Source organism: Equus asinus, chromosome 10, assembly GCF_041296235.1.
Source record: "Equus asinus isolate D_3611 breed Donkey chromosome 10, EquAss-T2T_v2, whole genome shotgun sequence".
In the NCBI taxonomy this organism is placed as follows: Eukaryota; Metazoa; Chordata; class Mammalia; order Perissodactyla; family Equidae; genus Equus; species Equus asinus.
The window spans coordinates 74,241,411-74,269,278 of record NC_091799.1 but is presented as its reverse complement, the minus strand read 5'-3'; the positions used below and the strand labels follow the sequence as shown (position 1 = coordinate 74,269,278).

Genomic DNA, 27,868 nt, shown 5'->3' with positions numbered 1-27,868 from the left:
TTAACATTTTAAAAGCTACTTAAAAATATGACCAAATAGATTAACCACAATATTGGGTGCTTTTAGTCATGTTAAGGACAGGTTTCTGTCTGAGTGCAGTAACAATTTGGCATTACCCTTACGGCAGCATGTACATGTCTTAATAGTCTAGGCTTTCTAGAGCTGTTGAGGGACAGACATAGATGGCTTCTTGCAACCAAAACAACAAAATTGTTAGGGTTCTTTTCTCCGTGGTCAATCTACTGCCTCGAGGCACTGGTTCATTTATACAACACACGCTGAGTGCTCTCAGTGTGCCAGGTGTTATGCTTGGTAACAAGGTTACAGAATGACTTTATGGAGCTCAAGTTGTAGTAGAGGATATAGACCAAACAAGAGCCAAACAAGTTGGATGATTCTTATAGGTGCTGTAAAGGAAATAAATTGGGTGACGTAATAGAGGATAACTGAGAGGCCAACTTACATAGGGCGGTCAGGGAGGCCCCTCTGAAGAAGTGATACTTGTGCTGAGCCCTGAAGGTGGCAAGGAGCCCAGCGTGAGGAGCTGAGAGAACATTGTGCGCTGACATTGTCTCTTCTAATCTACTAGGCTTTGCCTGCTTTCTTCCTTTTTCTCCTTGTTTCCTCTGGTGCTTTTTCCCTTTTATGTGAAGAGCCTGATCTTTTCGAGAAATCAGAAGATAATTAGAACATTTCTGGCTATATTGGTATAATCTTGAGGTCTTTTTAGGTGTGTGGTTTTGTTCCTTCCCAATAGACAAGGTTGTAATAAATAGGACTTTTGGTGAGCTCATTCCTCTTTTCTTTTCGCATACTTTGTAGTATAAATATTTTCAGATGTTCAAAAGAAGTGAAAATATCTGGTTCATGAGACACTTCAGATACTATTTAGTCTTTGCTGAAGGGCTCGATTCTTAGCTTGAAGCAGCATTACCTACATTAAGTTTTCTTTTTTTCTTAAGATCTAATTCTCTTCTTATAGATCTGTTGAAAAATGCTTGGAATAGAGAGACTAAGTACCAAATGACCAAATGCACACAATTCTGCCTATTAAAAAAAATGAAAAAAAAATCTTGAAGATTAATCATGAATGCTCTACAAGATAAAATAGCAATTATAATTTTATAAATTTTTTTCTCATAAATCTGAAATAAATTGTACAGAATTTCAAAAGTTCTTTATTAATAACGTATATTATAAATAAATATTTTAAAATTTACAAGTTAGGTAAAAGATCTCCCAAGTTAAATGCCATTTATCATATAATCATTGTACAGAAGTAATATATACAACTTCTTGGCTTACTAGTAACTTTGTACCAGTTACTTGAAACAACATCCTTAAGGTTTAATAATATATTGTAATAATTCCATTTTCACTTTTTAGAGTTTGATAGAAGACAGTCAATATCCTGAAGGATTTCAGAGGTTTTTTTCAATGCTGCCAATACTCTGTTTTCATTAACTTCTAGCACGGTTTCTGAAGATTTTGGTTCATACTGATCAGAAGACTGTTCATTTGTCTTCTTAGCAGTCTGGTTTAGGATACCACTATTCTCCAATAACACTAAGTTGCTTAATTAAGGATCGTTCCCCCACATTTTTTATTATATAAGTATTTTTAATTTCAGAAAGCCTGGCCTTCATATTAAAATATTTTTCCATTGGAAGGAAGATCTCTTGGATTCCTAATAGAATTGGGACTTCAGCACTTATCAAGTTTGCCCTTATAGATGAAGAAATGGTTACAGCATAAGAGGGGGCAAGGAAAGAGGATGTACGTGTGTGTGCTTGGATAGAGGTTTGGTGACAGGGAGGAAATAAAAGAAAATCTCAGTAACGTTTAAGTGAAGAAGTAAAGCAGGAATAAAAGGGAACAAAAGTAGGGGTGCTAGGACTATAAACAATCTGTGTAGTTATTTTTTAACTTAAAAAAGATCTAGAGTGAAAAACCTGTCCTCTGTTGCAGAGCTACTTTATTATATGAATAGGATTACAGAAAAATCACAAGATAAAAGAAATTTAGATGAATGGGTGGGAATGCACAGAACAAAGGTTTCATAAGAAAAAGAAGTCAGGGTCCTATACAAGATGGCAACATAGAGGGCTCCCGAACTCACCTCCTACCACAAACACACCGAGTCTACAGCTACACATGAAGCAGTTCCCTCTGAAAGAAATCCAGGAACTACCTGGGCAACTTCTATACATCTGGCAAATGAGAAAATACCCACACTGAAACAGGTAGAAAAGGCTGAGATGCTCTCTCGCCATAAACCCTAGCCCCAGCATAGCAACATACAATCAGGAGGGAATTCACGACTCCCAGCTTCTCCCTCAGGAGCAAAGGGTTTGGATCCAACATCTAATGCTCCAACTTTTAAGACTTCCACCTGAGGGATGGGCCTCCAAGACACCTACCTCTGAAAGCCAACAGGGCTTGTGTCCAAGAGACCCACAAGCTATAGCTAACAAAGAAACAGTTCTTAATGGGTTTGCAAGGACTCACTGGGACCCTCCCCCAGGACTCAGCACAGCGGGAGCAGACAGAAACACTCATTTCCCAGTCTTTCCCTAAAAGAGGCCTATCTGCATACTTTAAAAGCTGCTGCCTGAGGGTCAGGGTTCTAATTTAGCACACATCTAGGAGCTGAGTGTAATTCTCCCCAGAGGCTGGCAGGTGACATCTCCACATTCTCCCTCTGGCCTGTTCCAGGTTACCAGCTCTCTCCCTGGAAGGAGCTTGTGCACATGTAAAAAGACAATAGAAAAGATAAATGAAACAGAGCTGTTTTTTTTTTTTCAAGATAAAGAAAATAGACAAAGTTTTAGCTAGACTTACCAAAAGAAAAAAAGAGAGGACTCAAAATAAGAAAGAGGAGAAATTACAACTGATACCACACAATACAAAGGATCATAAGAGATTACTGTGTACAATTATACACCAACAAATTGGACAACCTAGAGGCAATGGGTAAATTCCTAGAAACACAACCTAGAGAGCCTGAATCATGAAGAAATAGAAAATCTGACCAATTACAGTTAAGGAGATTGAATCACTAATCAAAAACCTCTCAACAAACAAGAGCCCAGGATCAGATGGTTTCACTGGTCAATTCTACCAAACATTTAAAGAAAAATTAATACCAATCCTTTTCAAACTCTTCCAAAAAACAGAAGAGGAGGGAAGACTTCCAAATTCATTTTACAAAGGATTACCCTAACAACCAGAACCGGACAAGGACACTACAAGAAAAGAAAATTACAGACCAATATCCCTGATGAACACAGATGCAAAAATCCTCAACAGAACATTAGCAAATGGAATTCAACAATATATTAAAATAATCATACACCACAACGAAGTGGGATTTATTCCAAGGATGCAAAGAAGTTTCAACCTATGAAAATCAATGTGAACCACCTCATTAACAAAATGAAGAATAAAAATCATATAATCATGTCAATAGATGCAGAAGAATTCTCAACAAACCAGGTATAGAGGAAATGTACCTTAACATAACAAAGGCCATATATGAGTAGCTGACAGCTAACATCCTACTAAATGGTGAAAAGCTAAAAGCTCATTTTATTGTGTGTCACTTTACTGCACTTCACAGATAACTGCATTTTGTACAAGACCCTCCACAAGCAAAAAGATTACAACTCGCTGAAGGCTCAGATGATGGTTAGCATATTTTAGCAATAAAGTACTTTTTAATTAAGGTATGTACATTGTTTTTTAGACATAATGCTATTGCACACTTAGCAGACTATAGTATCGTGTAAACCTTTTTTTTTTTTGGAAGATTAGCCCTGAGCTAACATCTGCTGCCAATCCTCCTCTTTCTGCTGAGGGAGATTGGCCCTGAGCTAACATCCGTGCCCATCTTCCTCTATTTTATATGTGGGACGCCTGCCACAGCATGGCTTGATAAGCAGTGCATAGGTCTGTGCAAACCCTGCAAACCCTGGGCTGCTGAAGTGTAGTGTGTGAACTTAACCACTACACCACCGGCTGGTCCAAGTGCAAACCTAACTTTTATATGCACTTAGGAAACCAAAAACTTTGTGTGCCTTGCTTTATTGCAATATTTGCTTTATTGCAGTGGTCAGGAACCAAACCCACAATATCTCTGGGGTATGCCTGTATTAAAAAATCAGTTGCACTTCTATACACCTACAACAAACTATCAGGAAGAGAAATTAAGAAAACAATCCCATTTACAATTACATAAAAAAGAATAAAATACCTAGGAATAAATTTAAGCAAGTAGGTGAAAGATCTGCACGCTGAAAATTATAAGACACTGAAGAAAGAAACTAAAAAAGATAGAAATAAATGGAAAGATACTCCATACTCATGGACTGGAAGAACAAATATTATTAAAATGTCCATACCACCCACAGCAATCTACAGATTCAATGCAATCCCTATAAAAATTCCAATGGCATTTTTCACAGAACTAGAACAAACAATCCTAGAATATGTATGGAACTACAAAAGAATAGCCAAAGCAATCTTGAGAAAGAAGAACAAAGCTGGAGGCATCATGCATCCTTAATTCAAACTATATTACAAAGCTAGAGTAATCAAAACAGTATGGTATTGGCATAAAACCAGACAAATACATCAATGAAACAGAATAGAGAGCCCAGAAATAAACTCATGTATATACGGTCAATTAAGTTACAACAAAGGAGCCAAGAACATACAAAGGGGAAAGGATAGTCTTTTCAATAAATGGTGTTGGGAAAACTGGACCCTATCTTACAGCACACACAAAAATCAACTTAAAATGGATTAAAGACTTGAACATAAGACCTGAAACCACAAAACCTCTAGAAGAAAACGTTGTGGGTAGTAAGCTCCTTGACATCAGTCTTGGCAATAATTTTTTGGATTTCACACAAGAAGCAAAAGCAACAAAATTAAAAATAAACAAATGGGACTATATCAAACTAAAAATCTTCTGCACAGCAAAGGAAATCATCAACGAAATGAAAAGGCAACCTGTGGAATGGAAGAAAATATTTTCAAATCATATGTGAAGAGGGGTTAATATACAAATATATAAAGAACTCATACAACTCAAAAGCAAAAAAAAAAAATCTGATTAAAAAGTGGGCAGAAGTACTGAATAGACATTTTCCCAAAGACATACAAATGGCCAACAGGTATATGAAAAGGTGCTCAACATCCCCAATCATCAGGGAAATGCAAATCAAAACCACAATGAGATATCAGCTCTGAGCTTCATACCTATCATCAAAAAGACAAGAGATACAAGTGTTGGCGAGGATGTGGAGAAAAGAGAACCCTTGTGTACTTTGGTGGAAACGTAAACCAGTACAGCCACTATGGGAAACAGTATGGAAGTTCCTCAAAAAATTAAAAATAGAACTACCATGTAATTCAGCAATCCCATTTCTGGGTATATATCCAAAGGAAATCAAACAGACTTTTGAAGAGAGATCTGCACTCCCAAGTTCATGGCATTATTCAAAATAGTCAAAATGTGAAAACAACCTAAGTGTCCATTAAGGATGAAGGGTTAAAGAAGATATACATATATACACACACACACACACCCCCACATATATACACATATACACACACCATGGAATAGTATATAGCCATGAGTAAGAAGAAATCCTGCCATTTGCAACAACAGAGATGGACCTTGAGGGCATTATGCTAAGTGAAATAAGCCAGACAGAGAAAGACAAATACTGCACAATGTAACTTATATGTGGTATTTTTTAAAAAGTCAAACTCATAGAGACAGAGAGCAGAATGGTGGTTGCCAAGAGCTGGCGTTGTGGGGGAAGTAGGGAGAGGGTGATAAAAGGGTATGAAGCTTCAGCTAGAAGATGAATAAGGTCTGAGGATTTAATGTATAACATGGTGACTATAGCTGATAACATTGTGTTGTATGGTTGAGGTTTGCTGGGAGGGTGGAATTCAGATGTTCTCACGAAAAGAAAAGGGAAGGGGAGGGCTGGATATGTGAGGTGATGGATGTGTTAACTAATGAGACAGGGTAATCCTTTCATAATATATATGTGTGTCAGGTCACATGATGTACACTTTAAATATCTTATAATTTTGTTTGTCAATTATACCTCATGAAGCTGAAATTTAAAAAAATAAAAAACAAAAATCCTTAAAAAAAAAAGGAAAAAAGAAAAGCAAGTCAAATATAGGTCTCAGTTACAAGTTAGAGTATAATTACATAAGTGAAAAAGTCTCCAGAGACCTTAACCCTAGCTCACTGTCCTTTGCCTAATTTAAACTCAATGAAAAGTATAAATGTTAACATGATGTACTTTCTATAGACAAGATACATCTTAAATTACAATCATAAACATTATTCAGTAAAGCTCCACAATATGCATGTATGAATTAATATACAGAGTTTTGAATTAAGCCTAGACTGGAAAGGGAGTAATTATGCAGGACAATACATTCTGTTCAAAGGATACAGTTAAACTTCTGTATCTTTTCAAGTTCAGACGCCACAGACCTGTGCACAAAAAAAACGTTAAGTTCATGCTGGTTGAGTGAGTCCTTTATATCCACAATATTTCAAATAGGCATACTTGATTTTTTTTCATAAAGCTTAGAATTTTAGACAGAAGAACCTAGAAGTTAAGAATTCCCTTTATATTGGCTTTATTTAGCAACGAGTCAACTTGACTCAAGTGATCCTGATCCTTATTGAGTGCTTTTAATGAGTAAGGCCAGTGAATAAAAGTCCCCGCCTCAAGGACTTCTGAATCAAGTATTGATCTGAAGGTAATGGGCCTTCCTGCTACAACTTCTTAGTACTAACCTGGCATACCCTCTACTTTCCTCCTCAAAGTTTACGCAAACTTTAAAAACCTACTAAAATCCCATCACTTCTGTGAAAGAAGTGTTCTCTCCGTCCTTGAATTCCTATAGCATTATGTTAATTAATCGTATACTCATTTGTAATGTCCTCTCTTGAATTAATTTTCTGATCTTCATACCTAGATGGTCTCTTTCAGTAGAAAGGATCTTTTCTTATTCTTCTGTACTGTGCACATCTAGTAAGACCTCATTTATATGGAACTCTCAGAAAATGGATGGTTTTGGAGGACCAAGTTTTTACACAGCTGAATTAGGTGTCAAAACATAACTATTTTCTACTAAATTTCTTCTGGAATAGACAACCTACTCATTTCATCATTTTATTAAGCACAGTATACTAAACATTCTCTTCTCCTTGACTCAGAGGGTTAACATATGAACATTAGCTCTTACCATGTTGCACAGAAACAGATATTGGAGCAACTGGTATGGGGTAGAGGGCTGAATGTATACAACTCCAGCAGAACCTCTTATGTGTGTGTTCTTTGTATTTTTCCTCATCAAGCTAGAACGAAAATATGAGCAGTGGCACACAAGTAGAAACTAGAGTAACTTGACTAGCTCTCTACAAAATTAATGAGGATATTAATGTCTAACACATCTCTTTATTCAAGTCACTAGAAAGGTCTTCTTCACAGTTCATAATAGGATGACTTGTCTGCTTTATACAATGGACCACATTCTTGCACTTGTCAGCTTGCACTCTTTACTCTTACTCCAGCCTCTGCACGGAGAATGAAAGAGATCTTTCATCATTTTAAGCATCCATGGTAAAGACTTGGATATGACTTACTCCAAGGCCTGTTGATTGTTCATCACTGCAAAATACCTTTTTTTTTTTTACTCATTTTTCTGGGTGTAAGCAACAATACAAACTACCTTTAATGCTGTTGCTTATACCATGAACCATCTTCTTATGAAATGTCTTCTGCAGTATTTTTTGACTAGCATCCCTACTAAAAAGTTGAATCAGTAAGCTAATGATAGAAGGTGAGTTGAAAAAAATACTGAAATACAATTTAGGTAGCTGTTTATAGCACAATCTCTTCTCCTCCTTCAACATACCCTTTTTGACAAGATAGAGATGTCTTAGGCTTTGCAAGGGGCATGGAGCAATTGCAAGCGGCTGCGTCTTCCCTCCCTACTCCTCCTCAATCCCTCTGTCTCTCTGCTGCTCCTCGTTGCTTCCACCCATAACTGCTATCACCCGTCTTCACTTCTCTCACTCTCACTTTTTAGTGTATTCTGACAGTTATTTTCTTCTAAGCTTTCATATAAAAAGGCTGGCATTTTACAAACCCTGCCAGCGAAGCAATGATGAAGTGACCAATTTTACAGCCATGTGCAATTTCTCTTTCCTCCCAACTATGTTTTTCAATAGCTACTTGGACAACTTTTCTGCTCCCAAACAGCTGTAGCTGAAGAATGAGGGATCTGGAAAGCTGGATCCTTAAGATACCTGAACTATTCAAACAACACCTACTGATTGTACCTCTTTCTCTAAGCAACTTAGGAATGAAAAGGTGATAAGAGTCAGGCTTAATGTTTGTATTTTTTTCACCAAGCTATAATAAGACACGACTTACGTTAAAGCTTCCTAAATTGTTCATGGTATCCTTCTTTTCCAATATATCATTGGAGATTATACTGTCAGTGATACTAACCTTTCTAATGATCTTGCTTCCTGTCATTTTTCTATTTAGCAACTTGTAATTCCATCAAGTCTGAACTTCTCTATTGATTAGAAATCCATTCCTATCTGTCAAAACTCATACTACACCTGAACAAATGGCATCTGCTCCATAAAAACTATCTTCTCACTATCTCCACAGGTCAAAATATCCTTTACCCTTTCTTTTCTTTTTTTTTTTGACCTCTGTCCTTGCTTCCTCCCTAAAATGTCTTAATTTCCCTAACTATCCCTTTGAAGCCCAGTTCTAGTCCCCTGCACAGTGAAAGGCACACAGGAGGGACTAAAATACTTGCTTTACTTGTTGATTTGCCAATTAATTTTTGGGAGATAATTAATAGAAATTATTTAAAAATCAACTTTTTCTGAAAGCTTATTGTGTTAGTCAACATTTTATTTCCTTTAATATTACTAAAATTTTAAAGAAACTCCTTTAAATTTTTCCATAAAGTTTTCAGGATGAATTTATCACATTAAAAGTCACCCATTTTGATATGAAGTTTTCAATGCAGTCTTCTGACATTCAGAGGAAATAGAAGATGATGAAATGTAATAAATTAGGTATCTGATTAAAGATAAATTATTTTCAAGCTTAAGCTATCAAAAACATTATAGGAGTTAAATATATTTAACTACGGGAAAGTTTTTTGGGAAAAAATCCTTCGAGTTTACCATTTGACATTGTAATATTTGAGTATTAGTTGGCTCTTCTACACAGATTGAGTTTAAAAAATATATAAATACCAATTTTCTTCAAGAATAGAAGATGAGGGACGTCTGGGCTGCTCTCTCTGACTAGTCTGCGCCAGTCTTCTGCACCACAATATTACTGCTGCCACATATCTAGATTGAATACATTCAAATAAATATTTGAAAATGAACTTGGATAATATTTATAAAAGTATTCAAAAAATGAAAAAATCATTAAGACAATTTGGGGAAAAAAGAAATAAAGAAATGAATTCTAAAGTAAGGTATTTACCGGGCAATTTTCTGCATCTTTTTCATTGGAAATAAAAAAGGCAAGTTATCCTCAGTCTTCAAGAATAAAGTGATTTACTCACGTTCATGATTAATAAAGATGAGATTTAAGAAGCAGAGCAAATGTGATACTTGGATTTCATTCAAAGTTCAAATTCAAATGTCTAAATTCTTTTAGTTTTTCAAAATAAAATGAGTTTCATTAAATTTTATCATAAAAATGTCTTTACATATATGAAACTGAGCATTTGCTTTCCAAAACTTAAACCAGAAAACATCCATTAATGCATACACATACATATACAATTATATGTAAATGACTGAATATACGAAACAAGTATCAAGTTTAATAAAATGAACGATCTAAAGTGATTGGCTGAGGGGCCAGCCCGGTGGTGCAGGGGTTAAGTTTGCACATTTCACTTCTCGGCGGCCCGGGGTTCGCTGGTTCTGATCCCGCGTGCGGACATGGCACCGCTTGGCAGGCCATGCTGTGGTAGGCATCCCACATATAAAGTGGAGGAAGATGGGCATGGATGTTAGCTCTGGGCCAGTCTTCCTCAGCAAAAAGAGGAGGATTGGCAGATGTTAGCTCAGGGCTAATCTTCCTCAAAAAAAAATAAATTAAAAAAAAATAAAGCGATTGGCTGAAAAAAATAATGTTTTCTAAAGACACTATTTTTTGGGGGTAAATTATTCAAACTAGCAACGAGTGTTGCAGCATTTTGACCAAAATGCAATAAATCTCAATAGAAAAATAAATTCAAGAGATAAGAAAGCAATTCTTTTGTGAAGATTCTCAAGTAAAATCACTAAAATGTCAAGAATATCACAAGTGCAATAATTATAACAAATTACATAAACCAAAAGAGAAAAAGCATATTCACAAAAAGCTGATTTCAAGATTCTTCTCCAATTTAAGAACCACCATCAGCTAATTTCTTTCCACCTTATAGAAATATATGGAAGTTTATTTGTGCTTGCAAACCTTATTTCAAATTGGTTAGTGGATTAATTAGTTAATTGGTTAAGAGAGCTGACCAGTTATATCTGTAATACATTCATTTTGAAAAATCACTTGAATAAAAATGGAAATGATTAAAGCTGACCTGATCTATTTAGTTATGCTAGATGCCAATATAACTATAAACTTTGAAACCTGCTGAAATGACTTCATTCAAATTATCCACATGGAAAAGCTAAAAAAAGATTTAACATGTAAATAATGTTTATTATGTTTCCTCTCTGTCAATTAAAAGTTATTTACTAACATGAAAATAATTTAAAAAATTGCTTTGCAGTACCTTTCATAAGGTCCAGGGTGTTCAACTTGAATTAACTGACCTTGTCCATCAGGAAAAGTTAACTTACACCAACCTAACTGGAGGCCTCGATTTACCTTAAGAAGCAAGGAGGAAAGGTAAGCTTTATCATTCTAAAACTGAAAAAAAAAACCCAAAACAAAACCCTCTTCTAACTTATCAATTAAAAAAATAAGTAGATAAATCATTAAAAATTTATTTTGACTAATTTAAAAGGTATATTTTACATGGGATATGCGTATTATTTAACCACCACTCTTATATAGATAATTATCAAAAGCAAAAAAGTACTAGTCCCTCTCTCTATAAGGAGTTACCTTTATAAAATACTATTTGTCACACTTTTCTAATTTTTGCTAGAAATCCAATGAGATCAGTAAAGCCTCTTGACAGATTTTATACTTCAAAAAACAAAGATAGAACAAGGAAAACAAAGTACAACACTATTTCCACAGATTAAAAAACAATAAAAAATGTATTTCAGTCTGAAGTACACTCACCTGTCCCTTTTCAGTAAAAGAGGCAAAATTCCAATTTAGGGTTAGAGTAACGCCATCTAAAAAGATAGCATGTACTTTGTCATCGGAGTATGCAAGAAATCTTCCCACGCTGGGTATGAGAGATTCTCTCAAAAGCACAGGCAGTATATTGCTATCATTTATCCCAGGTACCTAAAACCAAGTAAATAAAAATAGCGGGAAATAGTTATCCATTAATAGGATTTAAATGATTAATGAACTCTGAGGCAACCTCAGATTCTTACTCAGAAGTTGAATATTGTGGAATCCTTATGTATGTTTCAACTTTTCCAGAAGTGGATACCCAAAAGAGTCTATCACAAGCAGATTAAGTTCTAAGATCTTTGTAAACTCACCGTTCTGTTCTGAACTTACATAGAACATAAACAAAAATTAGCAACTACAGCAATATATAGGTTTACAATGAAATTACAGAAAGCAAAGTCTGAGAACCACTTCCTCCAAATCACAATTAAAGAATTTACTTTTACAGCTAGGGAAATAGAATAGAATACAGTAACATCATGGTTTATTATAAAAAGATACTTCAAATTCAATCAACTCCCCTGCCCTTCCCCCTCTGTTAAAAAAAAAGAAACAAAAACAAACTATATACAATAAAAGTATAACATAAAAGCCTGATTTTGCAGTGTTTATCTATTAAGTGGATATTCTCCGGAACAAACCAATATTAATGCTACAAAGAATTTCTCATGACTTAGATGAAAGTAATTTGAACTTAGAAGTATGTATGCAAAGAGTAAAACAATTTAAAAATATCCTGCTTTTGAAATAATTTTAAGATACCATTTTCCAGCAGCATACACGATAGTTATGGCTTAAAGAAAGCCTCATCTTGGCACAATGTTGAAGAATTCTGTGAACATGAAAAACACTACTTAAACATTTGCAAATAATGGCATTTTTCCAATTCTAGCAAACCATTCTCAATGCCATACAACACTGTAGGCAAGTAACTCATTTCCACTGAAACAGTCCAGACTGCTTTTCTTCCAGAAATCCTTAAGCCCTTAGAGGGGAACTACTCCTGTTGCTTCCCTTTGTGCTAATCGTACCTAGATAAGGTTATTCCTCTAATTTTTAGGAATGAAATGACTCCAAATAGCATTTTCCTGTGCTCCTTTAGAAGAGGTAATAGATTCGCAGCCCTTGAAAGGGTTAGCATAGTCTAAGGGTGGGGGGGGGGGGGTGTGAAATCAAAAGACAAATTCCGCTCCTTCAAATCCACTTTGAAGTTGCTTAGACATAAGTTTATAAACATAAATAATTTAATTCAACAATCCACTTTCATTCTCTTGGGTGCTACAGATTGATTAATTAGGAGAATTAAAAAAACATATGAGCCAAAGAACCAAACTACACTTCATCTTCTGTACACTCTAGAAATCTTTATTACTCTGAGGCTAATAAAGAAATGAAAATTTGAAAGGTATCATCAAATCCTCAACCTGATTCCACGCTACAGTAATGATGCCACACTTACCCACAGAAAAGTCACTTACTTCCTACCAGCACTTGCCCACCATATATGGATGTTCCTCCATATTTAACTTTAACTTTCAAAGCCAGAAGTTCTCTTATAATGATATAGTGACTACCTTATGTTATAAATGATGAGATTAGAAAAGTTGATAGATTTTACCAAAGACATCTATTTCCACTGTACCTACCAATTCTTAATCTTATCCCAACCACTAGAAAATGTATCAAGATCTCAGACACATAACACTTGACTCAGTTGAAGGTGGAGAACTTACCTGGTTGCCTGTTTAATTAGAGAACGCACAGAGAACAGACTTCCTGGTCTATCTGGAGGAAGGTTATTTACTGAATATGTTTTCTCTTCTCTCTGAAAATTAGTTTAAAATGAAAAAATCTCACTAATTATAAATTTTGGCCATTACAGTTATTTCTTTCTTGAAATACATATTTACATAGTGACAAGGCAAGCAGTTATTTTAACTTAAAGCCCATAAAAGGTACATTTTTAGAGGTATTTTATGATACTTTTCCATTTTCCTATTTCTCCTACCCATTCAAAAGTTTCATTCTAATAGCCTATAACTTACTGCCCAATTTCTATCTTGGCTATACTTAACATGGTTACCAAACTAATTTTCCTACACATTAGCAAGAAACTTACCACATAAACTTTTCCCTTTAGACAACAACTACAACAAAATTGGCTATATAGGTTAAAAATTATTTTAATTGAATGAATATAGAATTTTGTCATATTTTACTAAGGGAAGAATTATTGCTACAGTTTATGGAAGACAATATTATTTACAAGCTCAGGGTGTTGAACTTTAAAAAATTATTTTGTTATTCCTTCTGAATTTCCTCTTTCTCAGACTCTTTACTGCTAGAGTTTCCCAGAACTGTTTCCAGCCTTTTCTTCTGAGTTCCTGATTTCTTCTTGGGTGATTCCAATAGGGTCCAAAGCTATGTTCATAAAAATCATAATAGTGGGGGCCGGCCCGGGGGCTCAGTGGTTAAATGTGCACGTTTCACTTTGGTGGCCTGGGGTTTGCCGGTTTGGATCCTGGGTGTGGACATGGCACCGCTTGGCAAGCCATGGTGTGGTAAGCGTCCCACATATAAAGTAGAGGAAGATGAGCACAAATGTTAGCTCAGGGCCAGTCTTCCTCAGCAAAAAAGAGGAGGATTGGCAACAGATATTAGCTCAGGGCTAATCTTCCTCAAAAAAAAAAAAATCATAGTAGCAACAGCTAACATTTATTGAACAAATATTATGTGCTAGGTGCTATGCAGTTTACATGTATGATCTCATTTACCCCTCAAAATAACTCTGAAAGATAAGAACTACTAATGACTATTTTTTAGGTGAAGAAATTGAGGCTTGAGGCTAAGAAGTGGCAGAGATCTGATTTGAACCTCAAGAGAGTGTAGCCCATACTTTACCATCACTGAGAGAAGATGGGCTACAAAGTCAGAAGATCTGAACTCAAATTGCAGGTCTGCCTCTTACTAACTATAATGATGGGCAGGTTATACAACCTTTTGTAAGCCTCAGTGACTACAATCTGTGCAATGGGGATACTACCTACCAATCCAGATGGTCCTGAGGATTAAAGCTATAACACATAAAGAATGCACCTGGGACAGAATTTAGTATATAGTAGGTACTCAAACAACAGTCTTTCCCCTTTTATCCTGGACTGTGGACTTGAATATCTACATCTCTACTGGGCTTCTCCCCTGCTTATCACAAAGACGTCTCAACTTCAACATGTTTCTCTTGGGGAAAAAAAAGTAAGTTCAACAAATATGATTTAAGTCCCTCCTGACTCTTCCTCCCTCACAAAATCCCAGACTCTTCCCCCAAAGTAACCACTTCAGTTCAGTGTATACCTGCATACGTCTTTCCCTGTGCATTAACATGTGTATAATATATGGTAATATATAGGTTTGGGGTCTGTTTTTTGTTCTTTACCCAAAAAATATCATTCTACATGTTCTTATGCAACTTTCTTTTTTCACTCAACAGTGTCTTGGAGATCTGTCAAGCTCTCCCTCTTAAGCTTCTACATCTTCCTCATTCTTTCAAACTGCTGCAGAGCATTCCCATAATCTGATCACCTTAGCTTATTTCACCAATTCCCTGTTGATGAACATTTACATTGCTTCCAGTTTTTTGCTACTATGAACAATGCCACTACCTACATCCTTGGCCATGCTTCTTTGTATTTATGTGCTAATATTTTTCTAGAATAGATATCTAGAAGAATTTCTGGCCAATTTTACTTGATATTATCAAATTGTCCTTCATGAAGGCTGAACCAATTTACACTCCAACCAACACTATGAAAGCAGCCCTTTCCACACACCCTTGTTGGCAGTAGATATTACCAACCTTTTTAGTTTTCGACAATTTTGCACAGAGTGAAAAACGTCATGTCATTTTCATTTCTTTTAATTGTATTTCTTTGATGCAAGTAGTAGTAAAGTTGAACATGTTTTCAAACATTATGGATTATTTATATTGCCTTTTCTGTGGCTTCACCATTTTTATCCTTTACTCATTTTTCTATTAGGGTTTTTATTACTGATTTATAGTGTAGAATATTTTCTCCCAGCCCTTTGCTTTTCTTTTTGACTTTATCTAATTTAAGAGAAGTTAAATATTTAAAATTTAATATAAGTTTGAAAGTTTCCAGCTAATCAAACTTTTATGCTTTCTGGTTTTTTGTATTGTACTTAAGAAGGCCTCCCCCACCCAAGATCATAAACACTCTTCCTTCTGTATTTTCTTCTAAGCATCATAAAGTTTGCTTTCTTATATTTAAGCTCTTTAATCCATCTGGAATTTATTTTGGAGTATGGGTTAAAGTAAGAAGCAAACAATTTTATCCCCAAAAGACAGCCAATTGTTTCTAAATCTTTTCACTCAAGTAGACAGAGGAGAGGGAATGTGATGAACACAGACATGTGAGAGTGAAGCCCAAAGCAGCCCACCACAAAGGCACAACTTGTTTGGAAGTTTTGTGTTTTACCCCAAAAGCTCATGCTTCTACTCCATGATGTTTGCTTCAGTATAAAAATTTTCACCCCTTCCCCCAACACCTTTGAGTAAAACTGAACCTCCAGGAAGATGTACTAAGTCTATTTACTTGTCTTTCTACTTTCGTATATTTGAAATTTTCCATAGTTAAAAAAAAAATCTAGGGGCTGGCCCCGTGGCCGAGTGGTTAAGTTCACGTGCTCCACTTCAGCGGCCGTGGATCTGATCCTCGGCCTGGACATGGCACCGCTCATCAAGCCACATTGAAGTGGCGTCCCACATGCCACAACTAGAACGACTCATAACTAAAAATACACAACTATGTACTGGGGGATTTGGGGAGAAAAAAGCAGAAAAAAAAAAGAAGATTGGCAACAGTTGTTAGCTCAGGGGCCAATCTTTAAGAAAAAAAAAAATCTGCTCTAGTTTTAACTCTTCTTCCTAGCAACTCTGATAATCTCATCACCCAAATACTCCACCCTCTAATGGAGAAAGAAAACATATTTATGTTCCACCCTGCAAAGCCAAGCCATGCGATACTATGGAGATCCCTAAAAATGGGTGGAAGCCAATGTCAAGATGGAACCAGCAAATTAAGACTCACTAACAAAACATCCACATTATTACATTTTGGTCTGATATATTAAATCCATCATGTTATGTTTCACTGTTTTCAGCAACAGAGAACAATCTTGTTCAACTTGTAGTTGTATGATCGAGATTTAGGAATTACGAGGTATTTAAAATGTGCAAACAATGACATGGTGGGGGAAAAAAGAATGTGCTTTTTAATGTGCAAATATTAATTCAAAGAAGGATATTGATTCAAAGTAATGCTGCCGGTTTCAGTGTTTTCTACTGATACATTCTATGACAGAAGAAATTTAGCTTCTGATTTAAACACGAATTGCTTAGGCAAATGGATGACAGAAAACAGTATGAGAATACAGTAAAAATATGGTGGTTAATAATTACTGTGCCAGTGTTGGAGTAGTAGCAAGTAATGATATATATAGATCAAACTTCTCATAGATATTCAGAATTATTTAGAAACAGCTATATACCAAAAATCTTCTTAAGCTGAGATCTCATTGTCAGCTTACCTCTTCTGATCCTTCTTGAATGGAATAATATGTAAAATAATTCCCAAAATATGCTCCTTCTGATTTGAAAATAGATCCATCTCCAGGATAAATCTCTATTGAGTTCACATTTTTATGGGTAAGTCTAAGGCAGAGAAATAATCATTAAAAAAATTTTTTTTTCTAATTGAGATTAAAACATACATGAAGGCAATCATTATAAAAAGAAAAAGCAAAGAAGTATGGGGTTTGGCCTATATAGAAAAGCTAATAGTTTCATACTCTGCACCCCAACCAGCTAAATTAATCTTTTTGCAAAAGATAAACAGAACAAACAAGAACTGGTTAATGCATCTATTTCAACAATTAAGCTCAGCTTCTGGAAGTTGGCATCTTGTCTTATCATCCTGATATCCTCGCTGCCAATCACAGTAGCTGGCACAAAATAGTCACTAAAACAATGCCCAGTGCATAGGAGTTAAATATGACACCTCCAGAACCTGAAAATAAGATTATTCTTTAATAATGAAACAAGAAGAATCAATAGCTGATGGAAGAGATTAGGCTTATGTAAAAGGAGCCATCCCTAAGAGATTGACTGTACCTGGAGCAGCCAGGCATAACCAAGGTATTGGGTACTGAAAGGATAAAAACTTGAGCCAAGCCAATTTTATTGAAACAGATGAAGAATATATTTTAAGAAGGGAGTGTGTCTTCATGTGGAAAAAGGAGGGCCCAAGAAACAAAAATTTCACAGTGCTCTTCTAGCATTATTTATGGAAGTAAAACTCTGAGTCTGGCCCACACTAGTATTCCAGTCACTACAGAGGTGTAACTCGTAGCGGGGCAGGGATAATACAATGCAATGGTGTGGGCACAGAGCAGCCCCTCGATGCATATTTGCTGTGTGAATGAAGGCCGAAACCCCCCTAGGCTATCTACCTTCTCTAATTCCATGCTCAACAGGCAACCTTCTGATGTGACTAATTCAGACAACTAGATCCACTGATGCTTGGAAGGGGTATCCTAAATAACTGACATGAGTATTTCATTCACTAGCAAAAGTAAACCCTCACTGGCTTTGGAGTTATCACAAAAATATGGTTAATGTGAATTAGTCACAAGAGCCCTGTGTGCTCTCATAAAATTAAGTTTTGAGACCTGTAAAACTCAGGACCAAACACAGGAGCACAATGGCCCTGACAAAACTGTGTCCTCTTTGGGAGTCTGTCTGCAAGGCTAGTCCCATCCCCTCTGTAACATCACTAAATAGCTCCCACTCCAACACAGGTGCCTTACCTATATGTAATACCCTGGTACCAAACCACTTTCACTGGTTCAGGATAGGAATATTCTTCTTCCTCAGACTGTCTCTGTGAAAGCGAATCACAAAAATTCCACCTGTGAAGGACAAAATACAAACTATTGATTCTGGTTGCTCAACAAAATTACCTTTACAAGTCTGCACAGTGCTGCTGTAACAAATTTACTTCTTGCTTAATTTGTTAGATCAAAGAAAAGTAAAAATGAATATGAAAGCATATTAATGAAATTTAAAAATGTCTTATTTTTCCACGTATTTTCAATAATCTCATTATTAAATATCAGCACAATTACCTAAATTAACAGTTTCACTAACTTTAAAATTTAGGATTCAAACAACAAATATTTACTGAAATATCTATGGTGAACCAGGCACTGTACTGTTCACACTGGGGATATAACACCCAAAAAAGCTGACATGGTCACTGCCCTCAATGGAGATTCCTATCTAGCAAGGACATTAAATAGTAAATATTGAGCATAAAGAAAGAGTTCCTAGATGCTACGGGATTGTATAAGAACCTAATCCTGCCTTGGGATGACCACCCTCAGGAAGTAAGGCCTATGCTGAGATGTGGAAATAAGCATAAGCTGGCGAGCTGAGAGATAAAGGGAGTGTTCCTGGCAGAAGAAAGGTGCAGAGAGGCTTAGAGCAAGCACTCTAAGGATTGCAAGAAGTCCAGTTCAGCAAGAGTCGGGAAAGCAAGAGTGGTGAGAGGCAAGAGGGCAAGAGTAGTGAGAGGGTGGAGGATTATGGATATAGGAAGGGACCAGATAACAGAAGGCCTGTTCAACCATGTTTAAGGATAATGGATTTCAATCTAAGGCCAGTGGCAAGTTATTTAACAGTCGTTAATTTAGAAGCATGAATCTCTTTTGATGTGTACTTATAATACTGGAATTTCCACTTTTAACTAGATGATCATGACAAGCCTGAAAATCATTCCCATGTTTTGTTTAAATAACAAACAGGTACTCAGAGACTACCTGGGATCAATCCCAATCCTACAAGGACTAGCGGTGGGACTTTGCTCAGGGCATTTAACATTTCTGTGCCTCAGGTTCCTCTACAAAGTCGGGATGATAATAGTACTTGCCTCATGGGATTATTATGTGGGTCAAATGGGCAAAGCACAGCTGGGCCTGGCACATAGTGCTTTGTGTTAGCTATTCTCCAGTATTACTGCACTACTTACACAAAGTTCATGTCACAAATCTATAAGCATTAGGTTATTCACCAATTAGTGGAGATAAAAGGTTTATACCTAGCCCTCCAGAAGCCTCTCCATGTTTACCCCTTTTGAAGATGGACATATTTATAATCAGTTAACCAAAGATAAGGGTGGCCTCTGAGAAAGGTATGAAAGAAAGAACCCACGATTGTAAACTTGTCAGATCCAAGTGACCAAGGTAACGGGCTCCACTGAGCAGCAGCTGATACTCCTCCGTGCTAGCTCCCACAGAGCCCTATGCCATCACTTACCACACTCTAATAATCTTTTCAGCAACAGTGACCTTCACTAGGCTCTAAGCTCCTAGAAAGCAGGGCCTGTGTCTTATTCATCTTTATATTCTCTGTGCCTTACAAAGTGTCAAGTGTATAGCCTTCCATCAACATTCAATGCATGGACAGAGTAGGAAACACAAGCAACACACTGACTAGGGAAATTATTTACTACTAGTTATAAGCAAAGTTTTAGATCGACTGAATGAACTTCCTTTATGAATGGTATCAGATGATTTAGCAAGAAAAATTATCCTAAGGTAAGGACTAGTTCTGACAAAAGCTTTATGACAAATAAGTCATTCTTCATTACCTGTGCAGGTGTGGGGCAGGACAGCTGAGTAACAGGGCTCTGGGAAGAACAGAAACCTCTTTTCCTCTTTCTTCTGAAACATCATAAGTTAAAATTCCACTCTGAGTGATATTTACATCAATTCTAGACATATTGCTGATTTTATTATGAAAACGAAGTGCTAAAGACAAAGGGTATTTCCATTCCTCTGGACAGGAGGCCACAGACCAGCACTGCTTTACCCACGTGTACACACATGTGTATTTTGTACCAGACGAGGGCAGCTCCTCCCTCCCTTTAGTTCCATTTACACAACTCTTCTTCTCTAAAGGATCTCTGGGTTTCAAGATCTGACAATGAAGTTCATTTTCTTTATTCTTCAGTCTCTGTCCTGATAAATTTCCATAAGTACAGATTTTGCCTGCTTTCTCAACTGGTTTGCCCTTTTTGGCTTGATTATTTTTTTCTGACAATACTCTAGATGAGTCTGGTTTCTGGCTTACTTTACACAAAAATTGTACTGTAAATTCTTGCTGAGATTTGGGCAGGCAAAGGTACGCGTGACCATCTAAAGATGATATCTTCACGGTGCCACTCTGCATACGTATCACACCATCATCAGTATCAAGACTGGGCCATCTCACTTCTGAGACGTCAATGAAGATACGCTGAGTTGAGGGGAAAAGAAGAGATGGTGAGTATTTTCTGTTAACAGTTCAATGTTCCCAAACATTTGATACTTACACATTGTGTAAGAGAGCTCAAAGTTTTGTTTGTGGTTTACAATCAGATAAAATGAAAAATGGAGGGCTGGCCCTGTGGCTGAGTGGTTAAGTTCTCATACTTCGCTACAGCGGCCCAGGGTTTTGCTGGTTCAGATCCTGGGCACAGACCTAGCACAGCTCAACAAGCTATGCTGAGGTAGCATCCCACATAGCAGAGCCAGAGGGACCTGCAACTAGAATATACAACTATGTACTGGGGGACTTTGGGGAGAAGAAAAGAAAAAAGGAGACTGGCAACAGGTGTTAGGTCAGGTGCCAATCTTTAAAAAAAAGAAAAGAAAAGAAAAATGGAGAACCAGGTGTCAACCTATACAAGATTTTCAACAGAATGTTTGATATTGATAATATTATCTCATTTAGAAAAAAAGATGTAAAACACACACACACTGACAAAAAATGAGAGAAAAGAAAAAGAAAAAATCATTCAGATCATATTTAGTGTTAGAAATATTTTTGTTTAAAATGTACACTGAATCAGAGATGAATAGATTTCCAGACTCTCCCAAAAGTCTACTCTGAAAAAGAACATAAACGAGGGAAGATGAGCACTACAATGCACTATATTAAAAGCAATCATAACTTAAATGGTATGGAACTAGCATAAAAATCTTCAACAGAACAACTCATAGAACACAGAAATAGACCACTCATATCTTAAAGTGTTACATGTGATAACATGAGCTTTTCAAAACAAAGGGGGAAAGGGAGAATTATTTAACAAACAGTACTGAAATTATTGAATAGCATTTGGGAAACAGTAAAGGGTTATCACATGGACTAAACAGAATACCACGGATAAAGTATCTGTCCTAGATAGCACCTGGTATGCTGGAATGAAATAAATTCCAGATGACTTAAAGAGTAAAATTTTAGGGGCCAGCCCCATGGCCAAGTGGTTACGGTCGCACACACCACTTCAGCAGCTCAGGGTCTCGCCGGTTCGGATCCTGGGTGCGGACATGGCACTGCTCATCAAGCCATGCTGAGGCGGCGTCCCACATGCCACAACTAGAAGGACCCACAACTAAAAATACACAACTATGGGGGCTGGCCCCGTGGCCGAGTGGTTAAGTTCACGCGCTCCGCTGCAGGCGGCCCAGTGTTTCGTTGGTTCGAATCCTGGGCGCGGACATGACACTGCTCATCAAACCACGCTGAGGCAGCGTCCTACATGCCACAACTAGAAGGACCCACAACGAAGAATATACAACTATGTACCGGGGGGCCTTGGGGAGAAAAAGGAAAAAATAAAATCTTTTAAAAAAAAATACACAACTATGCACCAGGGGGCTTTGGGGAGAAAAAGGAAAAATAAAATCTTTAAAGAAAGAAAAAAGAGTAACATTTAAAAAAACTGAACTACTCAAAGGTAAATTGATCCTGACCAATAGCACACAGACTCCTAACAGCTAACAGTGCCTGACGTATCTTTTCATATAAGATAAAAACAGTAGGTGTCGCATAACGGTCTTTTAATCAGTTAATCTTGCCAACAGTGAAACATTTCAACTTCCATTTATATAAAACCTTAAATTTATAAAAACTATTGTCAAGAAAGCGTCTTAAATTTACAGTGCTATCTATGTGTACAGATGTTAGTACAGTATTCACTGATGGCAAAGCTGGTTTGTAAGGTTGGTCATTTAAGAAAGTTCCCTTCTAGAATTAGACTTTCTACTAATCCTAAGGCAGCATCAGCAGCAAGCTACGGAGTTTCAATGAATAAAGCTACTCAAAAGATACAGGGGAAATCAGCCTTGTTGTCTAAGTCACAGCTTAAAATTTTTCATGGCTCCTTTGCCATGAGACAATATACTAGAAAATTACTCAGTAGACAGGCAAACAACATGACGGTGGCAGAAGGTGGTTAAAGACAGTCTTCAGAGTCAGACAGGCTGGGTTCAAATCCTGACTTTGCCACTTAGAAAATTTCCTGGAAAAGGGGCTTATATCAAGCCAATGTACCTGTTCTGATTGGTTGGGCATCCATTTCGATCAGCAGGTACCCATGCCGTACTGGTGTTATTAAATATTTTTAATATCATTCCTAGTTCTTGGCACACAGTAAACCCTCAATAAATGATAGTTATTATTATTACTCCTAAAAGTTCAAAGTAGAATTTAGGAAAAGAATAAAATGCATAGGGGCCGGCCTGGTGGCACAGTGGTTAAGTTCACTTGCTACGCTTTGGCAGCCTGGGGTTTGCTGGTTTGGAGCCTGGGTGTGGACCTATGCACCACTTGTCAAGCCATGCAGTGGCAGGCGTCCCACATATAAAGTAGAGGAAGATGGGTACGGATGTGAGCTCATGACGAGTCTTCCTCAGCAAAAAGAGGAGGACTGGCAGCAGATGTTAGCTCAGAGCTAATCTTCCTCAAAAAAAAGAATAAAATGTGTATACCCATAAGTAACTACACATCTCTAGTGCACATTAACAAATAACTACACACAACCTACTAAAATTTGCCACATAGTTTCTTAGTTTTGACACCTCCAAGAATCAAAAAGTCACCAATCTGAAAAGTTTTGAGTATAATCCTTGGCTATAAAGAAAAAGGCAGGGAGATGAACTATGTAACTTTTGTGTCTCAATCAATACACAGAACATAAAAACACCCAAGTCTGGTGTAATATATAGGCCTATGCATTCTATAGCAATGTGTCTATTCCCAAGTGTCATGAAGAAAAATATTAAATATTAAACTACCTGTTTCTAATTACTTGTTCTCAAATATTACTTATAAAAATGAAGTTTAAAAAATTACCTTTTTTTTTTCAGAAGGTATGATGCTGTCAGATAAAAAAGGGCAAGTAGCAGAAGAGTTTCGAAAATCTAGTGCTCGCTGTAATTGCTCCTACAAAAAAGAAATACAAAATGTAATCTTAAAAAAACTTGAGGGGCCAGCCTGGTAGTAAAGTTAATGCGCTCTGCTTCAGAGGCCTGGGTTTGCAGGTTTGGATCCCTGGTGTGGACCTAGCACTGCTCATCAAGCCATGCTGTGGCAGCATCCCACATAAAACAGAGGAAGATTGGCAGAGGTGTTAGCTCAGTGACAATCTCCCTCAAGCAAAAAGAGGAAGAATGGCAACAGATATTAGTCCAGGGCCAATCTTCCTCACAAAAAAAACCAACTTGAGAATCAATTTAGAATGACAGTAGTCCAGAATACTAATTACTTTCCATATTGTGGCCACCTCAACAATATTTGTTGTTTAAGAGTTAAGTGTCATGTTTACTTACTCGGTAAGTGCTAATAACAAAGTGTGTCCTTTGGCGAATTCTTTCTGGTTGTTCCAAAGGATGTGCTGAAACAGGAGGTGCCTTTTCAAATAAAAATTCAGAGCCACAGGGAGAAAGCTGCAGTCTGGAACCATCAACATATTGTACTTGCACTGAATCATCTTCATAAAGCACCATTCGCACTTCAGCCGCCATTACTACGACTATGGATAAAATGTCCTTCCAAGGTGAAGACTGATGGAAATAGGAAACACAGTTGCACAAATGGTTCTCTTAATGTACACAAGTTATATCAAAATAAATGGATGCATTTTCTAAGAATATAAGCAAAACACATTGCCATTGCATTTATTTTAGTTGGAGAAAATGTGATCATTTTACTACATACTGTTAAATGATCTGAAATTAACATCCCTTGTAACTAATGCCTTGATTAACCCTTTGGGATTTACGGACTCCTGTGTGGGAAGATAACCTAGAGGGAGAGGCTAGCCCACCCAGTTATAACTGTCTTTATAATTTTAGCAGCTTTACTTCTCCTGAAGTTTAATTTCTGTAAATTATGTGCTCAGTATCTCATTTCAAAGAACAAATTCCATCGCAATAAGAATATAGCAAATCATCTGTAATGCATGCAAAAGGCAGACCGAAAGTAACTAAGAAGAAACAACACTGAAAAAGAAATCCAAATACCTGGCTTTTTGTCACCCCAGCCTGGCATTATGGAAGTAGCTCCACGTCACTACTAAGCAAGCTAATTAATCTCCTAGTGTCTTTGATTCATCTTTATTTCTGAATCCAATTTCCTCTTCTCTACCTCTAAAATGACTCTGTATCTTCACCTGTGCTTTCCATATAGGTACGACTGAAGGGGAATTAGAGGGTTGGGTTCCATTAGTACTCCACAGCTCTAAGCCTCAGGTTGTTTCCTTATTTGTAAAATGGGGATAGTAACAGTATTGTTATGAGGATTAAATGAGACAACACAGATGACAGTGCCCAGTATCACAAATGTCGTGTTGTAGGAGCTCAACAAATCTTATGATTCCTTTCTAATGCTAACCTCATCACCTTCTAGGACATTATCTCCTTCCACCACTCAGGTGATCAAGTTTCACCTGACAGAAAAAAATAACTTTCCATAAATATCACTTTCCCCAGTTTACCCAGATTCCTTACTAATAAACTTCTCAAGTGTAGTATCCACTCATTGTCCACTTTCTTCCCCATTAATCTTCAATTCATTGCAATTCAGCTTTCTCCTCCATCTCTCTACTGAAATCGTTTCACAATGGTCACCAACGTCTTCCTACATCCAATGACTTTAGTCTTCATCCTACTCAACTGGTCAACCTGTGACAGCATTGTCTACCTTCCCTTGCACCAAACTCTCTCTTCCTCTGCCTTTTATTTAAAGAAAGAAAGAAAGAAAAGGCTGCCATGGTTTCCCCTACATCTACCTCTGTTTTTAATCATTTCTTTTCTTCACCAAGAAGAAGGATTCAAGACTGACCTTAGTTCCCATTTCATCCTTTCTTACTATATTCACTCATGTTGCTGTTATGCCCACCCTCCCTTTTAAAAAAAATCTTACCCCTTTTCAATGTATGTAATTAGCTACATATGACATGGCCTATAATCTTTTGTTGACTATGTCAGGATATAATATTAATATTATATGTACTATAATATAGTATTAAGCCATATGGTCTCTGCTGACGAGATTCAGACGACTTCAAGTATTTTCTTTCTCTAGAGAACTTCCAAATCTACCTGGCCTCTTTCCAAAGCTTCCAGCTGCCTGCTAGACCTCTCTTCACATCCCTGTCCCATGTATAAATCAACATGACTAAAATGGAACTGAAACACTTGCACCAAAAGCAGACTTCTGTATTATCCTCTAATTTCACTTTCACTCTTTCCTCTCAGTCCAGTCTACATACAGTAGCCAGACGGATCTTTTAATAAAAATGAGGTTACTCCCTGGATTATAGACCACCATTTGCACTTAGAATAAAATCCAAATTCCTAACCACAGCCTACAACAGCTACACAGTCTGGCCCCATCTACCTCTTCAAATGTCATCTCCTAACTCTCTCCTTGTTCAGGACACTTTAGCTACACCGGCCTTTTTAATGTTTTTAAAACAGGCTTTTTCCCATCTCAGAACCTTTGCACTGTTCTTCCTGCCTAGCATGTCCTTTCATTGTCTCATCACTTTGGTTGGCTCTTTGCCACCAGTAAGATCTCAGCACCAATATCACTTCCTCAAAGTCTTGACTTGACTGTCTCACTTAAAATTGTGCCTAACAATCTCCCAATCACTTTTTATCCATTTCATCTTCTTTTCTTCAAAGCGTCTATCACTATAAAAACTGAGTCTATTTATTTACCTGCTCTCTTTCTTTTCCCACTCAGATATAAACTCAATCAGAGCAGGGACCTCCTCTGCCTATTCACAATTGTATCTCTGGCAACTAAAACAATACTTGGCAAATAACAAGGGTGCAATAAATATTTATTTAACGGTGAACGAATAAATAAGTGAATTTTAAAATTCTTGCTCTCCCTGAATTTGCAATTTGAGTTTATGGCAACTCAATGTTAGCAGCCAATGTTAGCAGAATTTGACTCTCACTCTATTCCCCTCCTTACCCCTGTAACAAGTACTGTTGATTTTCTAAGTCTCTCTCATGAACCTGGCTCCTCTTTTTCTGTTTCAGGCCATCAACTCTTCCCTCAACTCGTGCAACTGTCTGGGACCTTTCTCCAGTTTTTCCCCTCTGCAATCCATTTCCAGTATTGCTGCTATAGGTAATTTTCCACAACCCAGACCATACCAACTGCCTTACATCACTTGTTTACATACTTGTTAAATGGCAATAAATGTTAATGGCAATAAATGTATTTATATTGCAGCTATATATATACATATCAGATGTCTACTTGCTATTTCAGGGAAAAAAAGGTGCAGATACACAGATGGAAAACTTTTATTTTCTAATACCTATTGGAAAACGATTTCTATCTTTGCCCAAGGTCTTTTTAAAAACAGAAAGCATGCACAAGAAACAGTGCAATGTCTAAAGTTTCTGGCGTATCACTAAAAGCCATAATCTGGTTCCAACCCACATTTTCAGCCTCCTCTCTACTGCCTTATTTCTGTTTGTGTTTTCACCACCCAACACATTACACCAGAGTATGTTTAACGATCAAAAAGCCACAAGTCTGTTTTTGACATCCATGGGAACCTCATTTTTCAAAATGCAGTATCTAGTTACAGAAAACCCCCATCAAAACAACAACCAAGGTCTTGCACTCACACAGCCGTTCTGAGCTTAAAAGTCTTGGGAATGAGGCCAATCAACAGCCCCTGTCTTTAATTTGCCAAAATGCTCGCCCTCGGCGTCTGCGCCTGCCCGCGACCGCTTCTCGGGGGGCTATTCCTTGAATTTGACAAATTACCAACAAGTGATGTTTCTTGATGAAAGAAAAACAATCACAACCGCAGAGGAATAAGGTCACACAGAGTGTTTTGGGCGAAACCTCCGTCAAGTCCGAAGAGCGGGAAAGCGACGGCTGCATCAGCTGTAAGCCCGGAGAGAAAGCACAGGAAAGAGCGCCAGTTCAAACCTTCCCGCACCCCGGGCAAGCGCCTTGCCTCCGGAAGAAAGCCGGAAGTCCCGCC

The 27,868-nt window shown here is 37.1% G+C and overlaps 1 protein-coding gene across 3 annotated transcripts; it reads right to left on the bottom strand.

Annotated features, from left to right (window-relative positions):
• Positions 1–1,098: 1,098 nt before the first annotated feature.
• Positions 1,099–27,868, bottom strand: C10H5orf34 (chromosome 10 C5orf34 homolog). Of its 3 annotated transcripts, XM_070519673.1 has the most exons (14): positions 27,646–27,841; positions 24,180–24,413; positions 23,704–23,793; positions 20,174–20,820; positions 18,333–18,434; positions 17,055–17,178; positions 13,184–13,275; positions 12,213–12,282; positions 11,388–11,558; positions 10,870–10,964; positions 9,329–9,427; positions 7,288–7,399; positions 6,486–6,526; positions 1,428–1,566 (listed from the first exon to the last, which is right to left on the bottom strand). In XM_070519673.1, exons 1-13 carry the CDS (start codon positions 27,763–27,765, stop codon positions 6,512–6,514), a joined length of 1,971 nt encoding a protein of 656 aa, XP_070375774.1. In that variant the 5' UTR covers positions 27,766–27,841; the 3' UTR covers positions 1,428–1,566; positions 6,486–6,511. The 3 variants fall into 3 exon arrangements, with proteins under 3 accessions (XP_044635293.2, XP_014687011.3, XP_070375774.1); XM_044779358.2 differs by lacking the exon at positions 7,288–7,399 and having other exon boundaries at positions 1,099–1,566; positions 27,504–27,868; XM_014831525.3 differs by lacking the exon at positions 7,288–7,399 and having other exon boundaries at positions 1,111–1,566.

Excerpts from the sequence above, each read along its gene's own strand:
- C10H5orf34 (XM_014831525.3), bottom strand. The coding sequence starts at position 27,765 with ATGCAGCCGTCGCTTTCCCGCTCTTCGGACTTGACGGAGGTTTCGCCC. Across the intron at positions 24,414-27,645 it reads TCAAGAAACATCACTTGTTG|TCTTCACCTTGGAAGGACAT; the intron begins GTAATTTGTCAA and ends TATTTCCATCAG. Across the intron at positions 11,559-12,212 it reads GTGTATGCTGCTGGAAAATG|GTACCTGGGATAAATGATAG; the intron begins GTATCTTAAAAT and ends ACTTGGTTTTAG.